Source organism: Benincasa hispida, chromosome 3 (genome assembly GCF_009727055.1).
Source record: "Benincasa hispida cultivar B227 chromosome 3, ASM972705v1, whole genome shotgun sequence".
In the NCBI taxonomy this organism is placed as follows: Eukaryota; Viridiplantae; Streptophyta; class Magnoliopsida; order Cucurbitales; family Cucurbitaceae; genus Benincasa; species Benincasa hispida.
This window is the reverse complement of record NC_052351.1, coordinates 23,195,087-23,221,716: the sequence shown is the minus strand read 5'-3', so window position 1 is coordinate 23,221,716 and position 26,630 is coordinate 23,195,087. Positions and strand designations below refer to the sequence as shown.

At 30.9% G+C, this 26,630-nt stretch overlaps 1 protein-coding gene across 1 annotated transcript; it reads right to left on the bottom strand.

The window, feature by feature from the left end:
* Positions 1-182: 182 nt before the first annotated feature.
* Positions 183-2,709, bottom strand: LOC120074200 (cyclin-D4-1-like). The gene is made up of 6 exons (XM_039027251.1): positions 2,191-2,709; positions 1,788-1,874; positions 1,593-1,691; positions 1,308-1,509; positions 1,074-1,195; positions 183-973 (listed from the first exon to the last, which is right to left on the bottom strand). Exons 1-6 carry the CDS (start codon positions 2,482-2,484, stop codon positions 698-700), a joined length of 1,080 nt encoding a protein of 359 aa, XP_038883179.1. The 5' UTR covers positions 2,485-2,709; the 3' UTR covers positions 183-697.
* Positions 2,710-26,630: the final 23,921 nt, after the last annotated feature.

The following is a 26,630-nucleotide window of genomic DNA, read 5'->3' as shown; positions in this document are numbered from 1 at the left end:
ACCCAAACCCTGCCTCCCACAATACACTATTTCTTCAATTAAAAGTCCTTAAAAGAAAGAAATTCATGGCTTCCCTTTCATAAATGGCAATGCCAGCTGAAGACCTGAAACCTCTCCTCTGTTTTTGTGCAGTTGAAAGGAAAAATCAAAATCAGTGCAAAATTTGCAATACTTCCAATGCATTTTTTTTTTCTTTGTTTTTGAATAATCATTATATACATACAGATAGAGAGTTGGTTTTACAGAGCAATACATTCCAGATGTTGACTGGTCATACACTCAAAAACACAGAGGGGGTTTGACCAAGTGGGGCCCCCTTTTCTCAATCCCCAAAAACAAACCACCCCCCCTCCACACAATAACTCAATTATTTAAATCCCTAAGGAAAATAAATCCAAAAAAAAAAAAAAAAAAACTCACTGCAAAATCACACACACCACAGCAAACATCTCCTCTCTTTCTTATGCATATTCTTCTTCCTCTGCTTCTTTTACAGTAAAATTCTGTTTACAAAAGTGAATTTTAGGAATTGAAGCAACAGTTTCCTGCTTTTTTGCTGTGTTTTTCTATCTATCTCAAAGTTTTGAATATGATATGTTGTGGAAATTTTCATTTTAAGTAACACTCTAACTGATGACACTTACCTAAATTTTATTCACCCTCTTTTTTTCTCTCTCTCTTTTTTGTGTGTTTTCTTTCATTTGACAGGACTGGATGGACTTGAATCATCATTTGATGATGGTCTATCTTGTCTCCTCCTTTTGCTGTCTGCACTGTCATGAGAAGAAGAATTACCACATGAGCCTGCAGTTAATAGTTCCTCTGTTTTGTAACTCAAACAAGCTGCATCCAAAACCCCAACTGGGCTCTGAGGAACTGAACCACCAACAACATTACCATCCAATTCATTTCCATACACATTATTAATCAATGACAAATCTCTAATCAATTCAATACACTTCATCACTCTTTCCTGCAAAACAAACCCATAAAGCAAATGTTTAAAATAAAGTAACCCAATTAGCAAAAATGTGTTTTTTTAAAGAGTTAAAGCAAAGTTCTTTTTGTATTACTTTCTCCATATATGGAAAAGAAAGGATTGCTTTATTCATATCCGGTGCTTGAAATTCTCCTGAAATGGAAATTGCCACAGCTAAAGCAATTTCAGAGGGCTTGAATTCCAAGAAGTCAATGCCTGCATGCATTTAATTTTTCACACCCACAAAACTGTATCAAACACATTAATTTCTGGGGGAATGCTACTGATTTTTTCAGTCAGTAAATGGAAAGAAAAAGCTTTAAAACACCTTTAATTGTGCTCAGAATGAGTTGTGAAGATTTAGAGAAAAACAGGCTTGGTATATGCTGCTCAACAGTGATCTTACTGAGGAAATAATCAATGAAAGAAAATGGAGTTATGGCTTGCATCTTCCATTTCAACCTGCTTAGAACTAAAAGCTCCATTCTTTGTATAGTTTTTGCTTCAAACACAAACTTAGGTTCCTCAACCTGTAGTTCAAAATTGAAATCCATCAACAAAACAGGAAAAAAAAAATTGAAAATAATAAAAATAATATTCAAATTCATTTGACCTGTAAATCTATGGGAAGAGGAACTTCTGTCTCCTCCATTTTTGCTGCTAGAGACATACAAGCTACTGACAGAAGCTGCACAGTCCAGCTTTTATCCATCTAAATAATAAAACATTATGAGAAAAATTTTCATAACATGACAAGAAATATAGAAAGAGAAAAAAAGAAAAATCTTGTTTGATTTCTGGAACTTACAGGCAAATGATACACTGAGAGGAAACGATCCAAGTAGTTCATAGATAAACAAAGACTCAGAGGTCCAAAGCTGTAATGGGCATGAGCCTGTTCATGAATCAAATAATGAACTAACTAAGATTGCCAGGAATTACAAGTACTGAGGGACCATAAACTGTTGAAATTGGGAAAAGAAAAGCAAAAAAAAAAAAAAAAAAAAAAAAAAAAAAAGACCCCATCATTATGAATAATCAAACCAAACAAAAAGAAGAAAAAATGAAGCATTGGGAGACCAAATTCCTGTTTTTGATAAGAACTCAAACTTCCATTGATGGAAAAGACCTTAGAAAAATCAAAGCCCGTCATAGAAATGAATCAAAGAGATAAAGGTAACCAAAAAAAGATTGAAAAGAAAAAAACCAACCTTCCAAATCCAATCAACAGCCTCTTTTCTGAACTTGAAATCCAAATCCCCAGAGAGCATTCTCTTAAGATAATCATGAGTTGGCAAATGCTCAATCTCTTTCTCTACCATTCTTCTAACTCTCTCTTCACTCTCTAAGGCAGAGCCCAGAAAAGTTTCAACATACTGGTCACGGGTTCTTCGGTGGGGCAGAGAAATTGAGCATTGTTCAAACACATTATTTGTAGCATTACAATCAAATTGATCATCAAAACAAATATTGGCATTCTCTGTACAGTAAAAACTATCCGCCATTGAAGGATGTTGCAAAATATGAAGAAGAAATATCAAACAAATAAAAACAGCATTTGATGTTTCTTAAGAAATGAGTTAAAAAGAGAGAGTGAAAGAAAAGGAATGGAAGAACAGAGAATGGGGTTTGAGGAAGAGAAGAGAAGAAGAGGTTTGTTTATGTAGAAGATGAGAGAATACGAAGTTTAGGGTAAAGCTCTGTACTCCTAAATACACAACAACAAAACATTTTCCATTTCAAAAACCATTTTTTTTTCATTTCTTATTCCAAAATCAAAATCTTTATTTCTCCATCTGAAATTTAAAAAAAAAAAAAAAAAAAAAAAAAAAAAAAAAAAAAAAAAAATTGAAAAGAAAAGAAAAGAAAAGGGCCGTATGTGATTCATGACTTAAGTTGTTTTTTTTCATTTTTTTTTTATTTGTTTTGTTTTCTTCTAAAGAAAAGTGCATTTCCAAGTTTGAAAAAATAATTCTAATCCAATTTCATATATTTAAACTTAATATTAAAAAGTCACCTTTTCAGTTTCTAAATTTTGAATCTTTGACTATGGTTTGTTTATAAATTTGTTTTAAAAAACAATTTTCTAAATTTTTCCAAAGTCAATTTTTAGCTTCATTTTTGCATTTCTTCTAATTAATTCGTAAATTTGTATAAATGTTGCACTCTTTTATTTTTAATCGACTTTTATTGGAAGAATTGTCATTAAAAAACAATCAAATTTGATGGACTACTACTTTTGTTGAAATGGGTGAGTTTAGAAGGACTTATTTTCCATATTTACCAATTTTGTATATTGAATTTGTTATGACTTGATTCTATGTATTTGTTTTTTAGGGCTTATTTTTGTTTGAAATTGGTTTGATGATATTTTTATTAGTTGAGTTTTGTAGTGAATGTAATCAAAGCCTAACAAATAGTAGAAAATACCATACTTATTCAAGTTCAAAGTCCAATTTGATAACATTAAAAGTTTTACGAAAATTTAGACTAATTTTATCACATTAAGGCAAGAAACTCACATTAGCAATATGACTAAAAAGTTAATGCATCTTTACTTTGACAAAGAAGTTTAAGACCTGTACTTCTTAACCGGGTGTGACGATGTAATATTCTATAAAAAAAAAGATATAAATATTGAAATTTTTTTCATAAAGATATTGGTACTAACAAACTTCTTTTAAAGCATAGTACATCCTTTCTATTTTAGAGTTTATCATATACTTTGAAATCAAATCTAGAGTTTTTATCAAGACTAAAAAAAATAAAATAAAATAAAAAATATTCCATATCCTTTTTCAACTATCCATATATAGAAAGCTTTCAAAGGAAATAATATACTCTAATATCATCTAGCCATTCATTTTTTCACATTTTCTTCCTCTTATTTAGAAAAAGACAGACAATCTTGAAAAAATAATCATAAACTTAGTAAAAATTGATCCTTTATCTCTATTATTAAGATTCATTGATTGATACTCGATCCAAAAACATTAATTTTATTTTAATTGAATTCATTTAATAATTACACACAACAAACTACCAAATATTAGCGATGCAAGTAGAATGTTATTTTATTTAATTATACAGAAATTAGTACATTATAAAAATATATAGAAAGAAACTTGGATGAATTAGGTAAGTTATAGATACAAAGACCCAAAGAGAATTTTGAATAAAATTAGTATATGGGAACAAATGGCTTTTCAAAATATATCGTTCAAAGAGAAGAAAAAGGCAACGTGACGAAGGATTTGTAGATCTCTTACATTTTGGGAGCACAATATCCATTCTTAGAGCGGCTCTTTCGAAACCATGGTTCAAAAATTATATTATTTTAAATCTTAATTTTGATTTTGAAAACATATTAGAAAATAGAGTGTAAATAGGAAAAAAAAACAACTCATAAGTGGGATAATAGACTTGAGTCTAGACCTCCCAATGTAGAAATATAAATACTATTTGATCAAAATATATTACCTAAATAAAAATAAATAAAATCTTTAGCAAAACCAATGTTGATGAAATATCGAGGCCTTAATTTTACGAAAATTTTAGTGGAAATATCGATAAAATTTCGATTCCGATAGATATTTCTAGAAAAATTATAAAAACAAAAAATTCAAAAAATAAATTTAAAATAGTAAATAAATTTTTAATAATTTTTAAACAAGTTAACATGTTTATTATTTATATTATACTTATATTAGATATAGTTTGTTGCTTAATTATTATGTCTTGTGGATTTTTCTATGATATGATGGAAATATCGATTCACACTCGTGTCGATATTAAAATCATAAAAACGTAAAATATCGATGAAAGTATCAACATATCATCAAAAATTTAATCTTATGAGCAAAACTAACCATTTTTTTTTCATGAAGATAGACATAAAATGTTTACATTTCAATGATAAGCTCAATTGATTTTAAAATTCTCATTCGAATTCAATTTCTTTCGTAGCATTAAAAAAATTGTTTGTTTACCACTTGTCCGGAAGGTTTTTGAAAACCTAGACGGAAGCAAGATTGTTTCTCAAATTTTAATTTACATAGAAAGATGAAATTTAGAACTCTATTATGCATTCTACCAAGAAAATTACAGCATGCTTCATAAAGTACAGAGATGATTTGGGTTTTTGGATTACTAACCTCTTGAAGAATCAATTATTCACGTAAAATTCCTCTCGATCCGGTGACGTACCCTTCTCTTTGAATCTCGGTCTCCAAAATATAGCAATTTCTCCAAATAGACAACACCAAAAAGAGCCTTCTGTATTCTTTATAGGGTATGAGAATTCTCAAGAGTGTGTGGGCTCTGATAATTTTGGGAGGGAGAGAATTATTTTAGATGAGAGAAGAGAATTTATTTTTACCTTTTTGAGAGAGATCTCTGTCACTTTTCAGAAAAAAATTCTGTGAAGAAGATAACCTAGAAAAAGAGAAAAAAGAAAAATGTCTTCCAAAAAACTAAATAGATCGTGAACCATTTCACGACATATAATGAGAGAGAAGATGGAGAGAGTTATGACATTTAATTTTATATTATATCATAACATAAGGTTATTTTTCTCCCATAAAATCTATAGAATTTAATATGAATCAAATTCATATTAAATTTTACTCATAGAGGGCATCTGGGACAATGAGTTAGTTATTATAGTTGGGTTATGATAGTTTGCGTTTGGGGTATAGATTATTTTAGTTTGAGTTGTAATAGTATGTGTTTGAGGTGTAAATTATTTTAGTTTGAGAAGAAAATAGTAAACACAATAGCAAATAATAAAAAATGATGATATAAAATAGTAGAAACGGTAGTAAATAGTAAATACTATAGCAAATGAAGGTTTTGAAATAGTGTTGACGGTAGCTAATTAGAAATTTGGAAATAGTTTTTATTACAGCAAGATGTGGTTATTATATTTTGACGATAATCCTTGCCCCAAACACTCCCATAGTTTTTATATGAATCAAATTCATATAAATAATATTTCAATCAAATTCAAATATTTATTTCTTATTGAATAAAACTTTATCTTATAATGTATCACATACCTTATATTAATTATATCACATATAATTAATTTAAATTAATTATATCATATGTATAATTAATTTCCTCAATTAATTTGAACAATTCAAATTAATCCAAAATTAAATTGATTCTCAATTATCCTAGTTGAGCTACAGAGAAGACTTTATGGACCTGTAGATTGAAGCTCTAATAGTATTTGGATAATTAACCAAACTCCTTTAATTAAATTACCCAACTTCCATTAATTATCTGTCACTCTACTAAAGACCGATAGCTGTACTCTTCGCACTGCATATATATTTATGTGTCCATTGGATATGACCAGTAAAAATGCAATGATCTCACAAATTGCTCGTAAATACAACTGGGCCAAAATTACTGTTTTGCTCCTGTAGTTACATTTAACTCCTTAAGTACCACTGATCCCTTTAATGAACAATAAGTCATAATCCAACTATGACCAGACCCCTTTTGGGCCAAGAGAGGGTGTGATGCCACATTGTTCAATCCCCAAAATCAACCCTTAAGAGAGCAATTTATCTACTTAGATATTAGGGGAGGAGTAAATTCCGTCTTGTGTAGTTGTGTTCCTAGCTCTCGAATCAGACAAATCTCCAAAATGATTAGGCATATTGAGTCGGTGATTTATAAACATAACTTCAACCTAACGGTTTCTTTATTTTATTATTAAATTCTTATAAAGTTTTTAAAATTAAACCAAAATCTATAAACTAGAAAAAATATTTTTTATTTTTAAAATTTAATTAAGAATACAAATGTTTAGTAACCATCGTGAAAAAGTTATAAGAAAACAAACACAAATTTCAATAACGGAAAACAAAAAACGAAGATACTGTTTGATAAAAAATTGATTTTTTAATTTTAAAAATTGTGCTTCTTTACTCATTTTCTTATGTCGTATGTAGGCATGACTTAAGAGCTGATTGTAGACCAGGCTAAATGTTTTATTTTAAAGTCCATACTAATACTAATTTTTGGGATATTTTCTAATACCTAGTCATGTGTAAATTTATATTGATCAGATAAGTAATTAAAGAGGTGTAAAAATGAACTTACCTAAAAGAAACCACGAGAAGTAAATAGTTTTTATGGTAGGGACCAACGAGAGACACATCAAGAGAGTCCATTCTTGAGTTGCATCACGCACTAATCAGCAGATCAAAATTTTGTTCAATGTCCTCAATGTTTCACTCAGACCGTAGAAATTGTGTGGATTTTCCCTGAAATTATTATTATTATTATTAAAATAATAAAATGAAATGAAAAATCAGTGGTTGGTTTGGTAGATACGGAAAATACGGTGAAATGAAAGGGGTATTTGCGTCAGAATGAAAAAAATGTTTATTTCAAAAGAAAAAGAAAAGGACCAATAAGAGTTAGGGTTTGTGATTTTGTTTGTTAGCAGTGGGTCGAATGCTTCTCCTCTCTAAATAAGATGACGAAACTCTAACCGTTTCCTTCACAATTCTCATCATTACCTTCTCTCTCCCTTCTCTCACATTATTATTTTTCCCAAAATACCCACTCCCCTTTTTTCTCCAAATAAAAATGAAAATTTTAGCTACCCCTACCAAGTTTACCCTAAAAAACATAAAAATCATCATTTTTTTTACGTTTTTACCAGTTAAAAATAATAATTATGAAATATTAAAAAAACAACCAAATATATATATATAATATATATATAATATATATATAAACATTTTCACTTATTTAAAATTCACAAAAAGTTTATTTATTAATTTAAATATTTTAAAATATTTTTTTTTCTAAAAGTTACTCTTCACATCCACATTTTATAGATATTTTTATATTGACATTTCCATAAAAGTTAGATTTTGACATTTCTTGACATCCATGATAAAAATTAAAACATGTAATTAAAATGACATCGCAGTTTTTGAAGTTATTACAAAAATACATATATGTGCTGAATTTTGTCAAAAGAGAACATATTTTATGATTTGCAGTGTCATTTTCGTCTAAATAAGTTCATCTACTTAGATTATTAACCACATCTTTTAATTCACAGCATTTCATGATTTGTGGTGTCATTTTCTTGAGATATTTTTCAAATGAGTTTCTATTGTATCTTTTATGTCATTAAAAATTCAAACCAAATGTACGTGCATTGTCTTAACTGAGACAATTATTTTATGGTTTATCTTTTTTCCCCCCTAAATCTTAAAGTATTAATTAATGATATACATTGTGTTGATATACTGACTACTAAAATTCGAACGATAATATTCTTATAAACTTAATGTGAGAAGCATGCTAACACCTTATAGAACAAGCATGCTTCAATATTTATAATTTTTTTCATTTATTTCTTAGTAATTAATTATTATCACTGCTACATATCTTATACCTTATTCTTCTCTTTATCGTATAATTGGTTTCTTTTTGTCAACTACTTTTCTCTTTAATTATTAAACTCCATCAATATTGTTGTGCTAGATGGTGATTTAATGCATCTTTATCTCATTATTTAGACAACACCATGCACTAATATAGATCAATGATATCAAAATAAAAACTAAAAACATTATCAAATTTCTATGATAATCAAAAAGTTGATGTCCATCTTCGGATTGTTTATATTCCCTTTCCCCTGTATATGAGCTGGTAATCTGAAAGAGCATCAAGTCAAAGGAGAAATATAAAAATATCAATAAAAATTAATCCATGAATTAAAATGAAACTTTGGATATAATTAATATGGGGAGAGAGAGAGAGAAGAGATTAAAAAAAGGTCTTAGAACATGATAATGAAATCCAAAACAGAAGGAAAAGAAACTGATAATAATAACAATTCCTCACGACCAGCGGTTGAAAAAGACACATACACACACACCCAAAAAAAAATTGTCGAGAAATGTGAACAATGAGCATCAAAATTAGAATAACAAACTTAAAACACCAAACTAACTTAGGATTCCAAATCTTAACATTTTCAAAAATTCAAATAAAAGACATAACATTTGTAAATATATATATTTACATAAAAAGAAACCCTTTTTTCTCTTATCATTCTTTCTTTTTATAAAAACAACTTTTTTTTTATCTCTTGTCCTAGAGATGCTCTCTCTTTTTCTCTATTATCTCATTTGTGAATGAGAGAGAGAGAGAGAGAGAGAGAGAGTATAATACATAATGCAATTACAAATATATAAGCTGATCAGATTCAGCTTTACACAGGGATCCACCTCTTTTATGGCCTTTGCCTTTGGGTTTTCAATTTTATTTTATTTTTGTAAGGAAAAAAAAAAAACCTCAGGTGGGCCGACACTGCAACACTTTACTACAACAATTCCCAAATCACGTGTACTTCAAAAACTCAAAATAGCAGCCTTATTTTTGCCTTATAGATAATAAACACAAAACCCATTTGTTAAGGTTTATTATTTTCGGAGGGATAAAGGAATTGCATTTATAATACTATAAAACTTTCTTTGTTTGTGTGGTCCAATCTCTAGCCCAAAATTGTTTTTTAAAAAAGTCTTTTTTTATTTATTATTATTATTATTATTTTTAAAAACACAGTCTTCTAGTCGTTTACTTACTTGAGATTCGAGCTCTTTCTCCTTCAACATTGTGTGCTTCCTCTCTTCTTCACTTAAAATCATCTCACTCTATCACAATCAAATATCAATTTACACCTTTAAATTTTGGACTTTTAAAAATTTAAACTCTAATTTGAACTCTGAATTTTCATAAGTAATTTACACTCTCCTTCAGATTTTGATCGATGAAAATTATAATGAGTCAATTGAACTTTTAAATTTTCATAAGCCAATTAATTTAGATTCTTTATTATGATTACTTTTGAAAATCATACATGTATTGTCTCAAACATGTATAGACTTCTTCAAATATTAGTTTTACAAAAACGATTAGAGTAAATGTATTGTCAATTATCAAAAGAAATTATGAATAAGAGTCTAAATTAATGCATTTATAAAAGTTTAGAGGCTTAATTGATAAAATCATAAGTTTCATATAAGATTTTCTCAAACAAAATTTAATAAAGGGTATAAATTTATTCACTTACAAAAGTCCAAGGTTCAAATTGTAACATTTCTTAAAGTTTAGGGTATAATTGATATTTTTCTAAAAATAATAATAAAATATTCGAAGAGAAAAGTAAAAGATAATTTACTATATGTAAATTATGATGGGATACATAAAGATAGATATAACGTGGAATGCAACTAATTTTTTATTTTTCAAATGAAATGCTCCATTTCTCTCTCTTTCTTAGATCCAGACTGGATGCTTTTGTCTCCCTCTTCCAAGCCCACTTGATTTCTTTTTTTCTTTTTGAATATTTATGTATGAATAAATAATTTTAAGAGCATTGTTATTGTTTCATTATCTAGTCATGTGGAGAAAGATGGGAAGAGATGTGAAACATGGGACTGTATTTTGGACCACAAAATTTTGTTTGCATATATTATGGGCTAATGACTTTCAGATTTGCTAAATAATAAGTGTCATTATATATATCCGCTTATTTCAGATTTGCTAATAAGTGTCATTATATATATCCTATCAAGACAAATTCTTGTTCGCACTCTGCAAATTTAGAAACACAGAAAACAACATCAATGTTACTATATGTATAGCATATATGGCTGGCGTCTTGTTTTATTGTTTGTTATTTTTATTTCCTAGGTTAAAGAACTTAATTTTATGTTTTGTTTTTGTGTTTATACTTTTAAATAATTTATTTTGATGTCTCACTCAATATGTTACATGTGTTCTTTCATGGTCCCTACATTTTTTTCTATACTGTCTTGAATTGCAATTTTGTATGATATTTTAGGCTTCAAGTTTTGGAAAAATAGAGTTTGCCTATGTTAGAAACTAGAAAGAAGAAAAGAAAAAATAAATAATTTTTTATGTTAATAAACGAATAATTTGATGTCGAAAGTCTTCAAGTTTGAATTTACTTTTGATAATCATTTAAGTTTTAATTTTTTATCTTTCAAAATTAAGTTTATTTTCGTTTAATTTTTTATTATGTTTTACATATTTTTTAAATAAAAAAAATTGAATTTTTAGCTATATATATATATATATATTTTTTTTCTTTTAATTCTTAAAACTTTTAACTTGGTTCGATGGAAAGAATGTTAATTTTAAAAAACTAAGTTAAAAACCAAATGGTTACTAAGGGTATGACTTTTTCACCTACATTTCTTTTAACTAAGGGAGTAATCTTCTCGTTTTACATAAATGTTGAAATTACTGTTGATTAAATGTAAAACTTTCAAATAATTAATTTAAACATGCATCAAACTTTTTGGGAATTTAACGATTTACAGCAAACAATAATTTCAAAATTGACCGCCACATACGCTTTCAATACATTTTTTTAATAAATAAATTGTATTTGAAGTTAAATGGTTACACACACAATAAAAATTTGCCAAAAACTTGAATAATGTATGAAAATGGACTAGACATCAATAGAACATCAATCTTAATTAAGAGCAGTACCTGAGAGTATTTTGGAGTTAAAACTAATGTATGTAAATGTATATATAAGTTTGTGGTTAACAATTGATGGGCTACAAATAGTCGAAGATATGGTAAAATATATTTTTTTATCGATTAATATATTATTATATATTTAATACAAAAATAAAATAAATTTATAAATAAGCCGTTTTTAGTAGTTTGAAATGATCATATATATATATATATATAGATTCTTAACTCTTAACATAATAATTGGAAAAAGTATTTCCTTTAAAAAAAAAAAATTGAAAAAAATATTTTAAATAAAGCCACCACAATGTAACAGCGGTTAATAAACATTAGACGGTGATTAGAAAATCTAGCTACAAAGTATCTTTTCTATTTATTTCTCATAATTTAAGGACACAAGATGAAAAGAGAAGAAATCCATGAAAGAAGGGTTGTGCAGAGACACTCTTATCTTAGAGGGCTGATAGGCTTATTTCGTTGGGCTTCTTCTTGCGTGGATGGGCCCAATTCTTTTGGGAGCCCATTGGTTCAAACATGCTATTGAAAAAAAATGCACCTATAGTCGTTTTTTTTCTTTTCTTTTTTTTAATAAACTTAAACAACTTTCTTTTTAACTTTTAATTCACTTTTTTTTTTTAAATAATTAAAGTGATAGATTTAATTTTTAATTCTGATAATATATAGTATTATTTGTGCATGTGATAAATATTATATTTTACAGTTGAGTTTGTTATTTCTAAGGTATAATTTTCTTTAGTTATTATAAATATTTTATGATATAGTTAATTAAGCTTGGCCTAGGAATTGTTTGGTCGAGATTCAAATGGCACACTTAAAGCATTAGGCCTTGATTGCTTGGACCTTGCTTTTGATCCTCCTTTGTTTGAAATGAAGGCAATCCTTGAAGGCGTTGGATTTATCATTGAAGATGGATTTCTACACAATTCTAGTTGAATCAAATTGTTTGGATGCGATCAATTTGTTAAATGGTGTCAATAGTTCGCCTATTTGTGAAGTGGAGTATTTAATTGAGAAAATTATGGACCTAACATGGTCTTTTGAGGAAATCATGCTTGTTCGTGTGAAAAGAAAGTTGAATCGTTTTGCACATGAGGTTGCTACTCGAGTATGATGATTTAGATTGTTTCGTATTTGGTGTAATTGTTTCCTTAAATGGGTTGTTGATATTGGTGTAAAGATGTTTGGTTTAATCCTTACCTTGAGGCGTTATAAAATTCATCTTTTCTAAAAAGAAAAATACTCACCTTATACAAGGTTCTAACTTAATGGAGAGAGTATACTTTTACTAATTTTAAGAAAAAGATTTAGAAAATATTGGACAATATCTATAATTATGTATCTAACGAAATTATTCAATCATAATTTAATACTATAACAAATACATTTTTTTTAAACAAATATTTTAATTTATTTTTTCTATGTGTGTGATGATAGTGGAATGCATAAAAAATAATCCTTTTTTCAACCTTGTTCTCTTTCTAATTTCTCATCATTATGGCTACTAATGAAGGTCTTTTGCCAAAGGCTTTTCGTTTCCATTTTTTCCTCACTAATATTTGTAATCCCAATTTCAATTTGTTTGACTTCTACTAATTACATTCTCTGAAAGTTTACATTTTTGTCTATGTTGAAGGTGCACAATTTTTTTTGGATTTGTTGATGGTTCAAAATTCGAATGCCTCTCCTCCGAAATCTCCCATTTGAGAACATTGTCTTTGTCTTCTTCAACTAGTTTGATGGATCCATTTTATGATGATTGGCTAGCAAATTATCAACATATTGATGATCTTACTTAATGTCACTTTATCGACTTATGTTATTGGATGCAACACTTTGAAACTTGTATGGGGTTTGTTTTGGAGATAGTCTTTGAGTTCTCTATCCAATATCGTTAACTGTTCACAAAAATATTTGATGAATCTATTGTTAGATGAGAATGCGACCAAAGTTCCACATCAATTAAATAAGAGGATTAACATGAGTTTATTAGGGAGGACAACTATCTCCAATGGTATGAGACATTTTGGGATGGGTTCCAAAAGTAAAGTCATGAGACTTTATACCCAAAATAGACAATATCATACCATTGTGGAGATATCTGGAGTTTCGTCGTTCCTAACAAATTTGTATTAGAGCCATGTCCCATCAGTAAAAATCCTCAATTAATCATGTTCAGAGTATCCTTTTGTGGTTGAGCCTTTAGATGAGCAGTGTGCTCAAATGTAATTCGAATGGATGACTATCATGGTTGAGTTAGCACAAAGATCAGATGACTGCTTGGACAATTAACAAGTTCAATCTCAAATGTGGTGGGATGATTTTCTACTTTGGATCCGTCCGTTTTCTGAGGTGGATTTTTGCTGTTGTAATCTTTATTAGCTTTAGTTTTGGTTGGTTTTGTGATGAATTTTTGGCAGATATACAATAGACTTATGTAGAAGCTAAGTTAGGTTGTGAGCTTGGTCCTTACTAATTTGGCCTATTTTTCTTTGTTAACTCTCTTACTTTCATTTAAGTTTTTCTTTGTCTATAAGTGAGATTAGTGTGAGAAATGAAAGCTTTGAGTGAAGTCCGAAAGTCATCTTGTTTCTCCGTCTCTCTAAAGCTTCTTCATCAATAAGATCCATGGATGCCTTGTGAAAGTGGTGAAAGGAACGGTGAAGTTCCATAAAGGAAAGAGATTGTTCTCAATTTTTTGTTTTTTCACAAAATCCCGAATTACATAACTGAAAACAAAGAAAAATTATGCATTACAATAAATTACGACATGCTTTAAAGAGGGAATTAAGGAAGAAATTAACTTATCCTTGAAGGCAAAAAGTATTCATGTAATCCCTCGATTTGATCACGAACTCCTCAAAGAAGACACCACCAAAAGGAGCCTTTTGTATTCTCTTTTGGGAATAGAATTGACAAGAGGTATGGTCTGTACTTCTTTTTGGAAGAGGGAGGGGAGGCTTTTATGAGGAACAAGAAAACTATTTTCTTCTCTGGTAGTAGTTTTTTTTTTCAGAGAGAAAATCCCTAACCTTATGAGAGAAGATGAAAAATTATATAATTGAATAATAACATATTGCAAACATGATTGATGGAGAGAAAATTAAGTGGTGGGAGTTGTAACTCCCTCCCTTTAATTTAAAAATTAAATTAAAAATAAATTTAATTTAATTTAATTAATAAATATATATATATATAACACATAACCTATTCTCTCAATAATGCATGATATTTAATATAAATCACATTTATACTAAATTCAATTATATGAACTTTATCCATATAATTAGTATTTGAACCATATTTAAATATTACTCTCAAAATAAACTTTATGTTATAATCCATCGAATACATTATATTCATTATATCACATATATTTAATTAATTAATTAATTATATATAATTAATTCTCTCAATTAATTTGAACAATTCAAATTAATCCAAAATTAATTTTAAACTACAAAGGGGATCTTATGGACTTGTAGACTGAAATTCCAATGGTACTTAGATAATTAACTAAACTCTTTCATTAAATTACCCAACATCCATTAACTGCCGGTCACTCCACTAAAGACTGACAGCTGCACTCTTCGCACTACAGATATATTTCTGTGTTCATTGGATATTACCAGTCAATAGCACAATGACCCATCACAAATTGCTCATAAGTACAACTTGGTCCCTATAATTACATCTAACTCCTTAAGTACCATTGATCCCTCTAATGAACAAAAAGTCATAGTCCAACTAGGGGTGTTCATGAGTTGGGTTGGGTTGGGTTGGGTTGAGGATGATTTTAGGATCAACAGAAAATCTTAGGTTGGTTGGGTTGACAACTCAAATAATCCAAATAAAATCTCCAACCCAACTCTTAAAATTTGAGTTGGGTTGGGTTGTTGGGTTATAACTTTTTTTTTTCTTTTAATTAAAAATATGTAATTTATATAAAATACATGACTAATAACTAAAGTCTCATAAAATTCAAATGTTAAATACCAAATATCTATGATATTTATTACAAACTTTCAACAAATACAAATATAATGACCATTTTTTTAAAAAAATATTAAAATTCACAAATTAATCAATACAAAGTAATCAAACTTTAAACAAAGAGAAATATATATAAAATTCGAGTTGGGTTGGGTCAACCCAAATTTTTTCAGCCAACCTACGACCCAACCTAACCCAACAAAAATAAAAATTCAGTCCAACCCAACCTAAGAACAAAACTAACCCAATCCAACCCTTATATTTTGGATTGGATAGTTTGGGTTGTTCGGGTTATCGGGTTATTTGTGAAGGAACTCTAAATCTAGAGAACCAGTGAGCGGAAGCAGATCATTCCAAACTCTATTGTGAAAGAACATAAATATTTACAATTAAATAACAACAATTATGCATCAAGATAAAATTATAGCATGCTTCAAGATAAAATACAAGGGATCGAGTAGAATACCTTTGAAGAACCCTTTCTTCACATATTTCCTCGATCAATAAGCAACGAATCCTAGAGCACGAACGCAACGAGCAACTTAGCAACACGAACTGAAAAAACCTCAATCACCACCGAGTACAACTCGATCCTCAATCCTCGAATAAAATTGGACACCACCACTCGATTACCTTGGTATTCTCGGTGTGAGAGTCCAGGAGGTGTGGGCTTTATATGGATTTGGGTAGAGGGATGAAGGAGCTAGACGATCGAGTATGCGGCAGAATAAGAAGAAGTCTATTGTATAGACTTGGTACTCGATTGTGTAGCAAACGAGTAACTATCGTATAGTAAAACTCGATGACTTATAGTTTACTCTCTCAACAAGTAACCTGATCACTTGCTTTCATGTAGCATGTCTGAATGACAAAATGAAAACTATTTTCATCTTTATCCATCAGTTAGCCATAAACTGTGTAAAACCACCCACTAAGTCGATTATTGGAGAAAAAGAAAATCAATTATATCACAATTAATTATTTATAAATAAATACAATGACTAACTTATCATATTATATTTATAATCTATAGTTCTAATATTACATCATATGTAACATATAAACCATAGTTCTTTTTCTCCTTATGGAATTTAATATAAATCATATTTATATTAATTCCTTCAATCAAATAATGTATCAAATACATCAAATTAATTATATCATATATAACTGAACTAATTTAATTATATCACATATAATCAAATTCCCTCTTGTTAATTTGAACATTTCAAACTAACCCAAAAATTGATTCTTAACATGAATCCATTGAGCTACCAAGGGGACCTAATGGACTTGAAGCTTGAAGCTCCAACGGTACGTGAATAACTGACTAAACTCTTTAATCACGATATCCATCATCCGTTAACTGCCAGGCACTCTACTAAAGACCGATAGTTGCACTCTTCGCACTACAAATATATTTATGTGTCCATCAGATATAATCAATCAACAGTACGATGACCCTTCACAAATCGCTCGTAAGTACAGTTGGGCCAAATTGCTATTTTGCCCCTGTAGTTACATTTAACTCCTTAAGTACCACTGATTCCTCTAATGAACAATACATCATAGTCCTACTATGACTAAACCCTTCTCGAGTCAAGAGAAGGTGTGGTGCCACATTGTTCAAGCCCTGGAATCAGCCCTTAAGGGAGTAATTTATCTACTTATCCCTGCTTCGGGGAAGGAGTGAGTTTCATCTTGTGTAGCTGAGTTCCCAGCTCTCCAATCAGACGAATCCCCAAAGTGGTAGGTTTGAGTCTACGATCTGGCCACTCACACGCATGCAAATCAAAGGATCGCCCTCATAGATAGGAGTTCACAACTCACTCAGAATTAAAGTCATGTTACCTATGGTCATCCTAGTGAAATGAAAGTCTCTGTCTTGAACGGTGTTATATAATGAGACTAAACATTTCGTGGCCTGGTTTTATACAAACTCCTTTGTATAGAGCATCCCGGCTCGCATGTCTAATACACGAATGATTAGGATCAGATCATTTTTAGCATTTTACAATATTTGTAACACCTACAAAGCGGGTCACACTTGTAGTATCACCAGGATAAGGTTTTCCTCCTTTATCCATATACTACAGACCATTTAGGTTATCACTTAAAATACAATCCATTTGTATCTTTCCACATACATGCTTAAGTTACAACGATAACCAGGGATCTTAGTTTATTGGTTTCGTGGTTAATGCAACTAAAATATGTCATGTTTCATAAATTGAAGTGAATAAAATATCTCATATTATAAATCACAATAAAGTTTGTTCAAACATGTGTTTATAAACTATGGGACCCTACGAGATTTAGGGCATCAACCCCAACAATTTGAATACCCCTAAGTCCAATTATGACCAAATCCCTGTTGAACTAAGAGAGAGTATGGCCACATTATTCAAGCCCTTGAATCAGCCCTTAAGAGAGAAATTTATCCACTTACCTTGACATCATGGAAGGAACGAATTTCATCTTGTGTCGCTGTATTCCCAGCTCCCCAATCAGACGAATCCCAAAATGATAGACATATTGAGTCAACAACCTGGTCACTCTCACCGATGCAAATCAAAGAACCGCCTTCATTGGTAGGAGTTCACAGCTCACTCAGGATTCAGGTCATGTCATCTGTGGTTATCCTGGTGAAATGTAAGTCTCTACTATTAACGACGTTACATATATAATGAGAATAATCATTTTGTGGTCCGATCTTATAAAAAATCATTGTATAGAATACCCCTACTCACATGTCTCTACATGAATGATCATGATCAAATCATTTATAGCACTTTACAACACTTGTAACATCCACAAAATGGGCCATATCTATAGTATCATCAAGATAAGGTACCCAACCTTATCCATCTACCACAAATTATTTAAGTTATTATTTAAACATGATTCACCTGTATGTCTCTACATACATCTTTAAATTACATAAAATAACCTAGGATATTTGTTTATTAGATTGCGTGTATGCTTATAAAATAACAACTATTTTATTAATAACAATTTGTTTATACAAAATTTAAAAATTACAAGAATACAAGACAGGTGTAAGAATCAATCCCAACAATTGGATGTAGACCAACCTCGGTCGAACCACTATAATTCCTTCTGTGTTTCTCTTCTTCTCTTACTCTTTCATTCTTTTGTTTTCTAATCACTCAAAAAGAGAATTAGTTTTTGTAACAAATGGTATTAGAGCTATCAATCTTAAAAAATTCATATCAAATCGAATGAGAATTTCATCACAAAGAAGTAGCATTCATTAATTACTTAAAGTAGATTTGTTTCGCAATTTGAAAAAGCTTCAACAAGTCATTCGAGTTAGAATCTCTGATTTTCTAAATCACTCAATTCGTAGTGTCAGTCAAATTTGAACTTGAGAAGTTTGATAGCAAAGGTGATTTTAGCTTATGGAGAAAGAATTTGAAGGCGTTGCTCATCCAACAAAGAGTTGCAAAAATCATTGAAGATCCAGAGAACTTTCTTGAGATGATCACTGCAGAAAAGAAGTTAGAGATGAATGAGATCGCCTTTAGTAAGATGGTTCTATTGAGCCTGCTTCTGTGAATTAATGAAACTTTTAGCCCAAATGATGAAATAATGTGAGGCCTTTTGCTGATCCAAACCGAGAGCCTAGTTCTTTTGCCCCAAAAACTTTTGGTTGGTAGAAAACTTGGCTATTAAGTGCCCACGATTTTTCAGCTGATGCCTTACACGTGGTCTGTCCCATTGCTCTTTGTCTGATGGAAAAATGAAAGAATGACTTTCTTTCTGATGGGTGATTAATGCAAAATAAAATTTTCTTTCTCTCTCTTGCTCTCTGATTCTCTCGTTCTCCGCCTTCTGTGTTCTTTTACTTTCTTCTAACCCTAATGTTTTCTTGTTTAATCTATGCGACTGCTTTAAGTATACGATGGAGGAGTCTTGCAAGCGTGTAGACGATGGCAGAAGGAAAAGGTAAACGATCAGTCGTTCTTCTAGACGATATGAAGAGAATGGTAAACGATCGTGCAATCTTGTAGACGATGAGAAGAAAGGGAAGAAATGCTCAGCGATATACGTGGTTCAACTATTAAAGCCTATGTCCACGGGAAGGAGAGAGTTTTTATTGAAGCTAAGTCACAGACTCTTCTTTCTTTTACAGATCTTTCAAGTTCTTCTTGAAGCTATGTATGTTGTTGTTATATCTAAAATTTGTAAATGATGAGTATTTATACTAATTTATGATACAAGTAGTTACAAAGAAATGTGAAAAAGCTTCTTGAATGTTGAATGTATGAGATTATAATCTTCAAATCTCCACCTTAAGCTTAACATGCAACCTCTTCTCCTTCTGGATTCAACATGTCTTCACCCTTTTTTAGGAAGCAGAAACCCGATCTGACCAAGACAGTTAGCAAGCTTGAGTTTACTCACAGGTTTAGCAAGCATGTCGGTTGCGTTCTCGGTGGTATGAAATTTTAGCACCTCGACTTCTTCTTTCTCTATTCTGTCTCTGACAAAGTGATACTTGATATCTATATGTTTGGTCCTTGAATGATACTGAGGGTTTTTGGAAAGGTGAATGACACTTTGGTTATCACAGTAGATTTTAACTACTATTTGATTAATACCAAAGTCCTTCATCAATCCTTTTAACCACAGTGCTTCCTTTATTGTTTTTGATAGAGCCATGTACTCTACTTCTGTGGTTGACAATGCTGTGGTTGACTGTAAATTTGCTTTCCAACATAACAAGTTAGGACCAAATAAGAATATATAACCTGTTAGAGATCTCCTTTTGTCTTGGTCACCTGCAAAATCTAAATCAACATATCCGTATAGCTCTAAATTTGATTCATTGGTACTTTGATATGTTAATTTCGACTGTTTAGACCAAATTAGATATTTTAAAATCCATTTTGTTGCTTCCCAATGTCTTTTTCTAGGGTTAGACATGTATCTACTGACTAAACTAGTGCTGTATGATAAGTCTGGTCTAGTAGATATCATTAAGTACATTAGACTCCCTACTGCTTGATTATATGGAATTGATTGCATTTGAGTCAAATGTTTTATGTCTGTTTCTTTTGGTGAGTTTTCATAGGAAAGTTTAAAGTGTGTAGCAATGGGTATGATGGCTGGTTTTGCATTTGTCATATTGAATCTGTTTATTACCTTTTCGCAATAGCTTAGTTGACTTACGGTTAGGGTTGAGGAAGTTCTGCCCCTTTGAATTTCTATCCCAAGGATCTTTCTAGACTGACCCAAGTCCTTCATGTCAAATTCTCTCTTTAGGAGATTTTTGACATGAGTTAAATTCCCTTTAGATTTTCCTGCTAGTAACATATCATCAACATAGAGTAATAAGTAGACTTTGTCCTTATAGGTAGTAGAATTAATATAAGAACAAATATCATAGGAACTTCTTTGAAATCCTATGTTCTTTATGTAGTCATTAAACTTTCTGTACCAGCATCTAGGGGATTTTTTTAGACCATATATTGAAATATTTAGGAGACAGTACAGGTTTTCCTTACATTTTTCCTCAAACCCTTTAGGTTGTACCATATAGATAACCTCATCTAAGTTTCTATGTAGAAAGGTAGTTTTAACATCTAGTTGATCTAGTTCTAGATTATACTGAGTAACTAGAGATAAAAGTAGCCTAATAGAGATTTGTTTCACTACTGGTGAAAAAATTTCAGTATAGTCTATTCCTTCCCTCTGAGTAAACCCTTTAGCCACTAACCTTGCCTTGTACCTAGGCTTTTCTTCTTTGGTAGAACCCTCATTTAATTTATATATCCATTTAGAGGCTATAAGGTTTACAACCTTTAGGAAGAGGAGTTAGAGTCCAGGTATTATTGATAGTGAGTGAGTCTATCTCTTCACACATAGCTTGAATCCAAGACCTAGCATTAGGGCAGTTTACTGCCTCTTCAAAAGTGGCTGGTTCTTGGTCATTAGAAGCTATTGTGGAATTTAGAACTAGGTTCATATAGTTATTTTCAGTATACCTAGCTGGAGGAACTATCACTTTTTTTTGTCTATCCCTAGCCAAGGAATACTGACTTAAATCAGGTATAACTTCAGTATTCCCAGTGATCTCATTTGAGGCATCTTCTTCTTCTTGTAATTCTGTAGGAGGGTTTTGGTTAGTGGAAGAAACTTTAGGTGACTCCACCTCAATCCTAGTAGTATTAGGGCTATTAGGAACTTCATAGGATGTCTTTTCTTTTTGCATAAACATTTCTTTTTCTCTGAAAGTGACATCTTTGCTTATAATAAACCTCTTTTCAATAGGATTTCACATTTTAAATCCTTTTACTCCCTCAGAAAACCCTACAAACATACACTTTACTGCCTTAGATTTTAATTTTCCCTGATTTTGATGAATATAACCAACACATCCAAATACCCTTAGGTTTTCTAGGTTAGGTGGATGTGTGGTTCATTTTTCTTCAGGAGTCAAAAAATTTAGGGGGGAATGTGGACACCTATTTAAGGTGTACACAGTGTAGCTTGCAGCCTCAGCCCAATATTTTTCACTTAGTATTGCATCTGATAGGAGACATTTAACTCTTTCCATGACTGTTCTATTTAGTCTTTTAGCTACTCCATTTTGTTGAGGAGTGAATCTAACTGTCCTATGCCTAATAATTCATGTTTCTTTACAGAATTTATTAAACTCTTCACTACAAAATTCCAGTCTATTGTCAGTTCTTAGGTATTTAATTTCTTTAGAAGTTTGTTTCTCTATCATGAGTTTCCATTCCTTAAACTTATCAAACAATTGGTCTTTAGTTTTAAGAAAGTAAACCCAACTTTTCCTAGAGAAGTCATCAATAAAAGAAATTAAATACTTTGAGCCACTTAGACTAGGTGTAGGAGCTGGACCTCATAGGTCCGAGTGTATATAGTTTAGGATAGTTTTTGTGGTATGTTATGCTTTAGTGAAACTTTGCGTTGTGGCTTTTCCTAAAACACAGTGTTCACAAAAAGTTAGATCTTTTGAGAGACCTTTAGGGAGAATTCCTTGATTAGATAGGACTTCTAGGTCTAGCACTTATGTGAGATAACCTTTTGTGCCATACATCAGCTTCTGTGATCTCATTTGTGGTGGCAACATAAGCCCCTGTCATCATTTTAACTCCTTTGACCACAAATAAGTCATTTATCTTTTCCCCAACTAATATTACTTTAGAGTCCTTTAGCACCTCAAGAGTTCCTTCTTTACTTCTTATTCACACATATAGCATCTAACATACCTAAGGAGATTAGATTTCTCTTAAGTAGTGGAACATATCTCACATTCCTAAGAAGTTTGATGGTTCCATCATTAAGTTTTATGGAAATAGAGCCAATGCCTTCTATTTTACAACCTTGGTTGTTTCCCATATAAACCATTTCTCTTTCTATTTCCTTAAAAGTGTTAAATCAAGGTTTCATTGAGGTCATATGGTAGGTGCATTTGGAATCTAGAACCTAATCATGTTTTCCTAAAGGGTTTACATGATTAGATTTGTCTAAAGTTGAGGCTAAAGCATCTGAGTAGATGAAGGAACCTTCTACAACAGATGCTTCGGGCTGTTTTCCTTTTGAATCCTTCTCTTTCTCTTGGTTCTTTCTCTTTAAGATAAAATAGTCTTTAATTAGATGTCCTTTTTTCTTACAGTACTTACATTTTATTTTCTGTTTTGATTTATTTTCTTATGAGTTATGAGGTTTTCTGTCTTTAGAATGGTTTTACTTGAAGTTTCCTTTTACAAATAGACTTTCACCATTAGGTTTATCCTTTTTATCAATCTGTAGCTCAAGCTCTCTAGTTCTTAGGGCTGAAATTATAGTGTCTATACTTATACTATCCCTTCCATACTTTAGAGCATTCTTAATTTCTTTATACAGTTCAGGCAAAAAGTTTAGAAGCACATAAGCCTCGTTTTCATCACCAAGTTTTTCTCCTAGAGTTTTAAATTCAGTAATTATCTTCTTGAACTCATCTAAGTTGTCAGTTAGAGTTTTAAATGAATCTATTTTAAATGTGAAGAATTTCTCCCTAAGATACATTTTGCTAGGAAGGTCTTTAGTAGCATACAACTTTTCTAGCTTAGTCCATAGTCTATATGTAGTTTCTTGATCTAAAACTTGTCTAAGAACACTGTCACTAAGATTAAGAACCAATGTATCGTAGGTTGCCAGCTCCCAGTCTTCCTTTTCTTGGGTTGTCACAGTGGCAGGGAGTGTTGATGGATCAAGGAGGGCTCTGTGGGCTTTCTGCTGGCTGAGTATCGCCTTGATCTTAGTCTTCCACAGTCCGAAGTCTCCTTTGCCATCAAATTTCTCCACCTCAAACATTGTTACTGACATTTTGGATGAAAAACTTGTGTCTTGATTCTCCAAGAATTGAGATCTTGAATGTCTATTGCTCTGATACCACTTTGTTGGGCCTGTTTCTGTGAATTAATGAAACTTTTAGCCCAAATGATGAAATAATGTGAGGCCTTTTGCTGATCCAAACCGAGAGCCCAGTTCTTTTGCCCCAAAAACTTTTGGTTGGTAGAAAACTTGGCTATTATGTGCCCACGATTTTCTAGCTGATGCCTTACACGTGGTCTGTCCCACTACTCTTTTTTTGGTGAAAAAAATGAAAGAATGACTTTCTTTCTGATGGGTGATTAATGCAAAATCAAATTTTCTTTCTCTCTCTTGCTTTCTGATTCTCTCGTTCTCCACCTTCTGTGTTCTTTTTTTTTCTTCTAACCCTAATGCTTTCTTGTTTGATCTGTACGACTGCCTTAAGTATACGATGGAGGAGTCTTGCAATCGTGTAGACGATGGCAGAAGGAAAAGGTAAACGATCAGTCGTTATTCTAGACGATATGAAGAAAATGGTAAACGATCGTGCAATCTTGTAGACGATGAGAAGAAAGGGAAGAAATGCTCAGCGATATACGTGGTTCGACTATTAAAGCCTACGTACATGGGAATGAAAGAGTTTTTATTGAAGCTAAGTCACAGACTCTTTTTTCTTTTACAGATCTTTCAAGTTCTTCTTGAAGCTATGTATGTTGTTGTTGTATCTAAAATTTGTAAATAATGAGTATTTATACTAATTTCTTATAAAAGTAGTTACAATAACTAACTGTAAAGATTAAAGAAATGTGAAAAAGCTTCTTGAATATTGAATGTATGAGCATATAATCTTCAGGTTCTTTATCTTTTAGACAATGTGCTTCGTTAGATAAGTGACATTACCTCTGCTAATGAACCATGGAAGAAATTAGAATCTTTGTATTTGAGCAAATCATCGTCAGTAAGATTCTGATAAGTGAAAGATTATTTGGCTATAAAATGGATTGTGCTAAAACATTAGAAGAAAACTTGGACGATTTTCTTAAAATTTGTCTTGATCTTACGAATATTGGTGAAAAACTGGATGATGAAAATCAAGCCATTATACTGTTGAATTCTCTGCCAGATAGTTGTAAAGAGATTAAAGTAGCAATTAAATATGGTAGGGATTCTCTAACTTTAGATCTGATTCTTGATGCTTTAAAATTGAAAGACATTGAGATGAAGAAAACTTGAGAAAGCTCTTGAAGTTTTGTTAGTAAGAGAAAGGACAAAGAATCATAATAATCAGTCTAAATCTTAGAATAACACCTCTGAAAAGCACAGATCTAAATCGAATGGAAAGGATAATGAGTATTTCTATTGTCACATGTTAAGCCATATGATTAAGGATTGTCGGATGTTGAAATACAAGAATAAAATGCAAGAGAGAAAGAATGAAAAAACTTTAGCAAATGTCCATGAAGGTTATGAAGGGATGAAATTCCCAATGTGGACGCGCGTGAATGAATTCATGTCTCTAATTTCATTTTTACAGAACTTTAAAATGCAGAATGATGGAAACAACATGATAAGCAACAAATATCCTAATGTCTTCCTGCTAGCTTATATCAGACTAAACCTTAGAATAATGTGATGAGAGAATTTAAATTGTTCAAATTCGATTGAAGTTAGTAAGCATTAATTATATGTGATATAATTAATGACTTATTGTTTAATTATGAATTGAACAATATAGAGAGTTAAAAATATTTAAATATGATTTAAATATTACACATGAACAGAGATTCATGATTGGGATTGGTGTTATTAATTAATTTAATATTTGATATTAAATTAATTTTATTAATTAAAATTTTAATTAATTATTTAAAATTAATTATTAGAACTAGTTTTATTTAAAATTTGTTTTAAAGTTAATTTTAATTAAAACTAATTATTTGAATTAATTTTATACAAACTCATTTAAATTTTGAATTTTTGAAATTCAAAATTAAGTGAAATTTGAGTTAGTGGATTTTTCCCACATTTGAACCACTTCAACACCTCAAATCCCACTAGATTGAGCTTTAGTTTCCTGTCACTTGGAGATGGATTTAATTTTACATGATTTCTTTTTTAAAAGAAGAAAAATTGCTAAGATTTAGATTATTGACTTGAGAACCTGAAACTCTCTCAAAGTTTATAACTCCAACTCTCTCAAAATTCTATTTTTCCTTCAAACTCATCACAAATTTGGATCCCACAATCCATTCTAAGGTCGGAGAATAGTGCAAAAGACTCTAAAGGTAGTCCACGAAGTGTTCGTGATAAAAAAATATCCAGTGGATCCTGTAAGAAGGAGGAAGAAATTCAGGCTAAACGATCGGTGTCAAAGACTAAACGATCGTTGAGAGGTGAAGGCTAAACGATCGTTGGAAAAAAGGCTAGATGATCATTGAGAAAAAGGCTAGACGATCGGTGTCAAATATCTAGACGATCGTTGGAAAAAGGTAAACGATAGGACAAGCGTTTACACGATAGAGGTAAGTGTGTAGACGATGGGGTAGGAGACTGCACGATTGGGTTGAGTGTGTAGGCGACAGAAAGTACACGATAGGATGTAGATGATCGGGTTGGAAGTGTACACGATAGAGAGTACACGATAGGATGAAGCGATAGAGGAAATTTGCTATACGATAGGTAGAGAGCATAAACGATAGAGAGAATTGATTAAGATGATTGGCCTTCACGACCGGTA

What these genes read in the sequence shown, in the direction of transcription:
- LOC120074200 (XM_039027251.1), bottom strand. Translation starts at nt 2,484, where the DNA reads ATGGCGGATAGTTTTTACTGTACAGAGAATGCCAATATTTGTTTTGAT. An exon ending in CTCTTCCCATAGATTTACAG is followed by an intron (nt 1,510 to 1,592) that starts GTCAAATGAATT and finishes TTTGAACTACAG; the next exon opens with GTTGAGGAACCTAAGTTTGT. An exon ending in CTTTTCCATATATGGAGAAA is followed by an intron (nt 974 to 1,073) that starts GTAATACAAAAA and finishes TTTGTTTTGCAG; the next exon opens with GAAAGAGTGATGAAGTGTAT.